We start from the raw sequence: 9,298 nt of genomic DNA on the forward strand, positions 1-9,298 counted from the left end.
GCGGCGGGAAGAAAACGCCGGCGTGGCGGAAGCCGCTGGGGAAGGGGGTGGGTGTGGGGGTGTGCGGAGGGGGATTTACGGCTTTGCGGTTCGCTGCTGGAGGGGTTCTGCTGTTGGGCAGGAGGAGGGGTTCATTCGGGGTTCGCACGTGGCCGCGGCCGAGCTCTGTGAAGGGCGTTGGGCATCGCTGGCGACGGTGGGGTTGCAGGGGAAGGAGGGGGGTTTAGATGTGCCCCCTGCACGCACGGCCAGAGCTGAGATGTTGCAGGTAGGATGGGAAGAGAAGGGATTTTTGAGATGGTTTAAAAAGCTCTCCGTTCTCTGAGCTTTTATTTATTAGCATTTCTTTAGCTCATTTGCTTGGAAACAAACGGCCTCCGGGACTGCGTGTCTTGTTGCAGCCCTCGGAAGAGGGGGAAATGATGCTGAGGGGGGGCTGCAGCGAGACAGAGAGGTTCTGGGGTCGAAACGTGGGTGCATGGGGGAGGCAGAGCCTCCAGCTGTTGTGGAGTAGCCCACACAGCTCTGTTTGCTCCAGTCTTCTGGTCTCTTCCAGCGCTATGCTTCTGCCGCTCAGTTGACGTTCAAGCCACTGAAAAGCAGGTATTATACACGAATGTACAATTTTGTCCCATCCCATCCCCTACAAAAAAAAAAAAAAAAAAAAAAAGCTGAGTCTCCAGCTTGGTGGAGGGTGCTCCTGGGTGTGGGACGGCGATGCTCTGCCTCTCCGGATCCGCCAGTGCTTGAAGTATCCCAAAAAGAAACCGAGCGGCCGCGCAGGCAGGGCTGGCACGTGTGCGGGGGGATGAAGGACGTGATGCCCGGCTGTGGTGGGGATCCAGGCCTAAAACCCAAAATACTTAGTGGCCGTAGTGACCACCATAGCATGGACTGGACCCTTCCCAGGGTAGACCCTGCCCTGTTACAGTGACGTGTAGAGGGTCATTAAATGTTACGGGATAAAGATTCTCCCTTCAAAGAACAGAGCTGCTTCAGGAAGCGATGTGAGTCACTCGGCTTTTACCAAATGTTTTTATTCAGTATGTTTTGCTAATAGCTTTTTTTTTTTTTTCTTCTACTGTTTGGATTCTGTCACACAGGGCTCTAGTACAAATTTTATAGACGTAAACCATCGCAGGGATGCAGCTGGAGTGGCGGGAGAGCTCAACTCCATCACCTGAGGCTGGAGAAGGGGTGAGCGGGAGCAGAAGCAGATCCCACGTGAGCGGGGCCGATGCTGGAGCTCACCCTCTGCCCGATGCTCTTTTGGGGCTGCGTTCGTGGGGAATTGGCCCTTCTCCTGCCAACCAGGCCCTTCCTGCGCTGCACCCGCACTCAGCAACAAGGGCCAAACCCCAGGGCTGACGGCCGGGACCCCGGGAGGGCTCCCTGGAGAAGCGCGGCTGAGCGGAGCCGCCGGCAGCAGGTCCAAGGTGGGGCGGCTCAGCCCCTTCCCGGTGTGTTTACTCGGCTGGGAGCAGCGTGGGAGGAGCGGGGAAATCTCTGTGCCAAGACATGGGGAGGGCAAGAGCGCTCCGACTTCCCGGAAAACTGCTCCCATTAAGGGCCGGCACGGGACGGGACGGGACGGGACGGGATGGGATGGGATGGGATGGGGGAATCGCCAGCGGGGCGGACCACGGCTGGTCTGCTTAACCCCTGCTGCGATACGGGAGGGATTTGGTGCTGTCCCCGTAAGCACCCAAAAAGGTCCGGCGTGGAACTGCGCCGTGCAGTTGTGAGAGCTGGTCAGTGCAGAGCCAGGGGAGAGACGCCGGCCCCAGCCCCGGCTTTAAAGCGTTAAATCACAAAGACTATTTCTGCCTTTTGTTCGACCACCCCCTCCCTAGCTCGGTCTAGTTAACATACAATACATCTTGCAGCTAATGTTGGTCAGGAATTTATTTGAAATACATCTACATTAGAAAAACTAGATTTTTTTTTTTTCTTCAAATCACTCTAAAATATCAAAACTTATAAACTTTCCTTTGCTGCATGGAGGTTGTTCATGTGCAGGGTGTAAAATGCCCACGGCTCAGGGATATAGATCACGCCAGGGTACTTCTTCCTGAGAATTTTGTCATTCCACAGCCACACCACCCAAACAGCAATGAGGACCAGTGTTATGATGAAGGAGTAGAAGAGAAAAAGCCCATTGCTGTCCAGGACGAGTCCTTTGCGTTTCTGGTGCATCACTAAAGCCATCATGGCAAAGAAAGTGAAAATGTAGAGGATGAAAATCTGACCTTCCGTCACGAGATACCTACAAAGCAAAAACACCTATTAGTGTCCCCCGCTCCGGGAGAAAGCCCCGAGCGAGAGCAGCCCCCGGCACTTCCAGCCTTACCTGGCCTGAACCGTCTCCCCCTTCTCCCTGCTCGGCATCCAGACAAAGCAAACTCTGCTGCTTTCTACCACCAGCTTTTAAACTGGGATTTGTTTTCACATTTTGAATCAGTAAATTTAACAACTGACCGATGGGCTTCGTTAAGAGAATGGGTAAAGAAATGCGTATCCAGTATGGGATTCGAAAGCCACTGGGCTCGGATTGTGAATGGGATGCTTAAAGGCAGAACCTAAGCCAGACTCCGGCTCCGGCTCATGGATGCTGTGCTCGTTTAGTTAAAAAATCCACTGCTCCCCCTGTGCTCTCCGTGGCAGCGGCCAGTCCCGAACGGGTGTGAGGAAGGAGGAATTACAGTCCCTGGCTCTTAAATCGCTAGCACATGAACTGCAGAGACTCACGCTGATATATTTAAAGGAAGTGCGATGGGGTAACTGGGAACTGACCAAATCTTCCTGATAATTTTGACTATCAAAAATTAATTTACTGTAGAAGAACAGTCTCAGCAGGGGGCAAAGCCACGGGCAAGAGAGAACATCATCTCTGCAGATGAATGAAAAGTTGTTTGGCTGCCATCAGGGAAACCGTTTGGGAAGATGAGGCTAATGAAAATGGGAAATAAATAAGACCTCTCTCAAAAGGCTATTTGGACCCGCAGGGTGAGCCGAGGAGGCAGCAGCTGAGCATCGCGCGGGCGGCCTGGGCTCCGCGTAAACTCCTGCACCGCTGGTGAGAGCCTCCCCAGCACCACCGACAGGCCGAGACCCAGGGGAAGCTGCAGCAAGTTCTGCCCCGGGGAATGGCGAACCCCTGTCTGCACGCTGCAGGGCCGCCTGCGGTACTCCCTCTTCACCCCCTCGCCCATCCGGAGCGGAGAGAAGCCACTTACCAGTAATAAAGGCTGCTGGGCCCCATCAGAAGCAAAGCAGCCACTGGCATCCTGCTCTCCTCCTCAATGGGGGTGAAGCAGCCCGTGAAGTATATGAAGAGTATCAGGAAAAAAGGGATGTACCTGCAGAAACGACACACTGATCAGTGGTGTGACCCTGGGAAGGGTTTAAACACCCCTCCCAAATCCAAACTGTGCGTGCAGGCAATTCCTACGCCAAGCCCGGGAATTAATTTGGCGAAAGAGGAGATGCAGAGGCCACCCAGCCTGCTCCGGTGGCACGTGCTCGGGTGGGTGAAGCAGAGGGCAACTGGGCTGTGGGGTCCCTCTTTGTGGGGTCCCACAGTGCCGGTGAGGACATCACCTCTCTGCCAGTGTCACAGCCCCTGCTACGAGATTGCCATCGGTACAACAGCCGAAGGGCCGGCGATGGCTGGCGCAGAGCTACTGCACATCCTGGCTGCGCCGAGCGGTCCTGCAGGTAACGAGGCTGCTGGGGCTGTCGCTGGAAAAGCGCGAGTTTGCTGATGAGGGCAAACACTGGGCTCAAGTCCTCCATCGAACAATATTTGTTACACTCCCGGGCTCTCAGAGGCCGTTCAAGAGCGTTGTGTTGTGTTAAAAGCTGAACTGCCGGAAAGCAGGACGTGGACCAGGATTTCAACAACCTGAGAGTCCTTTTTTTTATTTAAAAGAACGGGATTTGCTTGCTTCGCAGAGCTCAAGGAAGAGCAAATAAACCGGGAAAGATCTCCCTCTGCGCTCAGAGAGGTCTCAGGATTATCTGGCAGTGGATAAAGGGCCAGAGGGACCTTTCTGGAGTGGTCAGTGCAGGACACAGGACGTGTCTGCCGCGCTGGGTGCTGCTCAGGTGGATGGGAGAGCGGCGACGGGACCCGCCGCAGCCTGCGGGCACTGCCAGCGTTACCTGCTGCTGGGTCAGCAAGGGCAGCCACACTCTCCCGCGTTTCTAGGGTTGGCTTGGGGTGACAGTGCTGAAATCAGCCCTTAACCGGGCTCCCTGGATCACCACGGCCAAACAGTCTCTGTTACTGGGTGGCACTGGTCTGGCTACACGAGCAAGCCGTCCCTCTCGCCGGGGTGTTACTAACTAAGCGGATGTATGGTTAAAGGAGGGGGAGCAAGCAAAGGGGTAGAGAGACCGGGCGGACTGGGGTTGTGTTGGGTTCAGCCCTCAGGGGAGCAAAACTGTGGGTGGTGACAGCCAAGGAACCTGCGGAGCCCACAGACCCACGCTGTGACCCATCTCGTCACCCCGGTGTCCGGTGGGAGGTGGCCGAGGGGCGAGAACGGACAAGCCGTTCCTCTGTCCCCTACAACCGCCAAACAGCCACCATGTCCCAGAAATATCACTGAGGCAGAGAGAAAACTAGGGGGAACAGGCAATTTTCCAGGCGAGAGAGCCACTGTAATCCCGCTGGCTATGAGAACATTATCCCCAGCCAGCTCTCATCAGCTGTGTTTTATTTTTTTATATATTAAGCTATGATCAGATCAGATCTGCCCTTCCTTGTATTACCTTCTGAGGCCGCTAGATAGACTGTAAATTGCTTACCACATTGAATGACCTAAATATTCATCGTAGTAGTACAGCAGCTCAAAGGAATCAATCTGCAATGCAATGAAAAGAGATTTAAAAGGGCAGAGGGAACAGGACGCTATTAAATAGGAACAAGCAATTAATTTTTTTTTTTTTTTTAAGCGCTTATATAAAACACAGCCTCTTTACCAGTGTCTCCGGCTTCAGGTTCTTGATGATGGGATTCTCTCTTACAGACAGATGGTGCTGGTAGCCACTGAAAATCAGGCGATGGTTTACAGAGTCTCCAACCAGGTGGATGCTGGCGCCCATGACAAACATGATGATGCTGACGTAGACCATTGATCTCGGTAAGGTCTTGGGGGATCTCTCGATGAGCTGCAAACACAGAGGCGTGTTGAACGGCAAGGAGGTACCAGCAGAGACACAGAATCACAGAATGGTCAGAGTTGGAAGGGACCTCTGGAGATCATCTAGTCCAACCCCCCCGCCAGAGCAGGGTCACCTACAACAGTGACACAACGATTTGAAAAAATCATCTAAAACCCAAGCAGAGGTTTGCAGAAAGCTGCAGGTTGTGCTGCCATAGCGGGTGGGAGCTGCTGCCCGAAAAAAACGGCGCCCGCCCCCCTGCCGGGGAACACACAGTCGTCCCCCCGGGGAGAACGCGGTGCGACCGCACCAGAATGAACTTCCCTGGTTGCAGCTACTCTCCCGAAACGCGTTTCAGACACGTTTCCACCGGCCTACGTGGCTTTCAGGTTTGAGTTCACACTTTATCCCCGTTTGCGACAATAATCCCCCGTTTTTTGCCCTTGTTGAACCTTTCTGCACAGCAGCACCCTTAACCCGAGTCAATGCTTAGGCTGAATCGGTAACCCGGTACTTCTAACGGAGTCCTCAAAGCAATTTCTTCACCAGATGTGATCAAAACCCATTAATGAGAAACAAAAAGGCAGCCGCTTTCTCTCGTTTCTCTGCTGAGCGGCTCTGGAAGTCTGGCTGTGCCCTCCAGCGGCAGGGAGAGCCTCCGGCAGCGCTCCGGCGGAGCACAGGCACTTCCCTCTGCTGGCTGGGAGACACTCGCTCCTTTATAATTCTCCACTGGATGACTTTCAAAGGCATCGTTGTACCATTTGGGTTTTATTTTCTTCCTAATGGAATCGGACTCACCTCCTCTCTGTGTTACTTGCAGCTAAAGAGGAAGCTGCATTTAAACCCGTATCTAGAAATATCTAATTACCGGCAAAACCGGTCGAGGCAACCTTTGCAACAGCAGCTTTAGTGATGAGCTCTCTCTGTACCACCTCGTGGGCTGCTGGGGTGCGGGGGGAGGCGGGCACAGGAGGCTGGATGGGAGCCCGGCGGTGCTCCCAGCCTGGGACCAGCTCCTGCAAGCCCTGGCAGGGGACGTGGAGTCAGGCTTTGGAGGGGACGCCGAGCCAGCCCCGGGAACCGCGGGTCGGGGGGGACACGCATCAGCCCAGCCCCGGGATCAGCTGGGGCCACCTTCGCCTCCCGTCTCCCCGCTGCCAAATCAGCTTTGCGGCCCTTCATAAACAGTGGAAAGCTCCTTATTTGTATTTAATTTTGAGGCTTAACTTTCCCTTTCTCTGTAACCGCTGCACGAACGTCAGAGGAGTCAGAGAGGATGAGGAGAGCAAAAGGTCCAGGAGAGCTCTCGTCTGATGGAAAAGGACGGTGAGACACGTCCTTCGAGGGGACACTGGGCAAAAGAAATGCACCCTGAATAACGAACGGGATTTTTTTTTTTTTCTGTGGACCAACCCCTCGTGCTGTGCTGCCAGGGAAGTCCAAGACAGCAAATTTTAACCTGATGAGTGCCCAGCCTGCAGGAATCATCTGGGTCTGACTGAGCTTCAGAGCTTTCACATCCCCCAAAGGACTGGATCTTGAATATTCCTTTTTGGCCACGCTGGCATTTAAAATCTCCCAGACAGACTCAGGAGAGAGAGAATCATTTACATCTTAGCACCTAATTCAATTTCTAGTTAATGAAGGTTAAAATATATTTATAATTGCTTTTGCGTATCTTCTGGCTGCTAAGTATTTAATATAAGAAGATTTCTAATGATACGACAGTCTTTAACCTCATAAATGGTTTACACGATCCAGTGGCTGGCAGCAGAAGCAAGATAAATTCAAGCTAAAGATACAATTCTAGTGTCGAAGAGCAAGTGTAATTAAGCTCTGAACACATTTAGAAAATCTACTGTAGTTCCAGCTGTCCCATAAGGTCTTTTAAGTCACGGATGGATGTTGCCTTAAAAATACGCTTGGGCTCAGCCAGGGTGAAGGGCTCTGACTCCTCCTGAATTCGGAAGAAACGATTTGCTTTGTATGTGCAGGAAATTGAGCTGTACTGAGATGGTCACTGCCGTGCTCTTTAAAAGGTGGCATCACAAATTCTTTCTGGAGCGGCAAACCTCCAACGTACGGTAGGGCCGTCTCCCTTGCAGGAGTTTGTGAATAACCAACATTTGTTCAACGAGTCCCTAACAAACCCTGAGCCTTTACAAAACCGCATTGTTTGCCCTGCTTTTACAACCGGTAATATTAAAAAACTGTAACGTCGGCACCTCGTTTACCTTTAGCAGGAGAAATGGTGTGATAACATTGTAAGCCATGTGGAAGTAATCTCCAGCACTCGGTTTGTTTAGAGGAAACCACTCCAAAGGTAGGATTATCTGAGCAAGGGGGAGAAAAAAAAAGCACATCAGTATATCCTCACCACCCAGCTCACGGTTACAGCCCCGTCACTGGCTGAAAAGATGGGGAGAGAGAAAATCCTTGCTTTAGCCTGCCGCTGCTTGCTAATTGTCAGCTTGACTTCATGTGGCTGTTAGTAACGAAGTCGGGCAGCTCTTCTTGCAGTAAGTGTCCCTAAAAGCCCAGTCTGGCAGCGGGTGCTAAACGCACAGCGTATTTACACCTCAGCCCTTCGCTTCTGCAGCGCTGCCCAAAGCCGACGCCGTGCAGTTGAGTGGCCAAGCCAGTGAGGAAGGCACTGGGGAGTCCTGCCGCAGCGGATGTCCGCTAACCCTCTGCCATGTGCGGATGGCAGCAATAAAACACTACATTTGACAGAACATGGCCAGTTCTGGCCTGCACCATCCAGACAGCAGGAGCCCCACATTCTGGAGATCCAGGCGAGGTATGGGGAAGAGCAGTAGGAACCTCTCCAGCTAACTTTTGTTAGAAAAACATAAAGTTGTGGGATAGATGACATGGAACAAGTTTCCCAGATACCTTCCTGTGACTAGAGCGACATACTTGGTACTGGTTACTCACACCAGTACATCACAGCGGTCCTCGTCTCAAGGACAGCTCCTCAAGGGTGTCCCTTTGGTGTAGAGAACAGCCCATGGGTCTACAGGGGACAGCCAGGACTCTGCCCCCCCTGTCCTCCACCCTAAATAAGCTGACTGCAAGCAAAGCAGCGTGTCTGTCTCTGCCACACTCACCATGGCAATGGGACGCCCGAAGTCCAGCACCCAGTTCTGCAGAGTGAAGTAGAACCACAGATCAAAATGAAAGGGGGAGGTCTTGAAGGTGTCCTCGTTCTTGACTGCTCCATGCCTAGGGATGGCAGAAGTGACAGTGTCAGCCTTAAGTCACAAAACAGGTTTCCGAAGAGGCAGTGAGCAGACTCCAGGTTTGCATCCCCGCACAAAAACCTGTGCTTCCCTGGCTGCTGGTGTGCCTCGGGGCTCTGGCATCTGCGGAGTAACAACAAAGTTGAGAGGCCAAAGAGAGGAGGAGGAGGAGGCAGAAAGGCAAAGCCGTCGTTAATAAAAGCTGGCACATCCCCGTACAAAGGCCCTTCCTGGCTGAGAAGTGAGCACGAAAGCAGGATGAAAAGCTTAAGTGCTGAATTAAGTGCAACTATTTTTAAATTTTGCATGACAAAGCAAAATTCAACCCCCATGGCACTTCTGCTGAATGCTAAAAATGCATCGGTGCCTGGTGGTACTCAGGCGAAGGGATGCTCTGGACACACGATCACCTTCATCTTCCACTCTGATGATCCTCCTCCTCTGCTTCTGCAGAGCAAGGCCTGATCCAGCCCCACCAAAGTCTTTCCATGGAATAACCCCCCAGCACCACTGGACCTTCACCTCTCTACGGGAAAAGGGGATGAATCGCTCTCCCGTTGCGCTGAGACCAGAACGGTGTCAGCCGGATCAGCCGTGAGCTTGTGCTACCTGAGCCCATGGTCCAAACCTGATGGATGGATGGATGGATGAAGAGGATGGTGGTACCCTGGACAGGTTGGGGTGCCCTGGATGAGCTGCGGCTCCCTGGAAGGGGCTACCAAACCCCAGACCAGCCGGGGCAACGCAGGTGAGCCCTGAGTGCAGTGGGGTGCTGCGGCTGAGCAGGGGAACCCCACATGAGCCTGGGGGACCCCGACCCTCCAGGGACACCCTGGACAACCGCAGCATCCCTGATGGGGCGGTGGTACCCGGGATGGGGCGGG

General features: G+C 53.2%; 1 protein-coding gene across 1 annotated transcript in view; it reads right to left on the reverse strand.

Annotated features, from left to right (window-relative positions):
* Nucleotides 1-1,894: 1,894 nt before the first annotated feature.
* CLN6 (ceroid-lipofuscinosis, neuronal 6, late infantile, variant) overlaps nucleotides 1,895-9,298 on the reverse strand; it is an 8,316-nt gene continuing 912 nt past the window's right edge. Inside the window, exons 2-7 of the mRNA XM_009892082.1 lie at nucleotides 8,283-8,397; nucleotides 7,407-7,505; nucleotides 4,987-5,175; nucleotides 4,813-4,868; nucleotides 3,237-3,359; nucleotides 1,895-2,266 (exon numbers count right to left, since the gene is read on the reverse strand). Coding sequence (XP_009890384.1) covers nucleotides 1,978-2,266; nucleotides 3,237-3,359; nucleotides 4,813-4,868; nucleotides 4,987-5,175; nucleotides 7,407-7,505; nucleotides 8,283-8,397 — 871 coding nt within the window. The 3' untranslated portion in view covers nucleotides 1,895-1,977. The remainder of the gene's footprint in view (nucleotides 2,267-3,236; nucleotides 3,360-4,812; nucleotides 4,869-4,986; nucleotides 5,176-7,406; nucleotides 7,506-8,282; nucleotides 8,398-9,298) is intronic.

Source organism: Charadrius vociferus, unplaced genomic scaffold (genome assembly GCF_000708025.1).
Source record: "Charadrius vociferus isolate BGI_N301 unplaced genomic scaffold, ASM70802v2 scaffold249, whole genome shotgun sequence".
NCBI lineage: Eukaryota > Metazoa > Chordata > Aves > Charadriiformes > Charadriidae > Charadrius > Charadrius vociferus.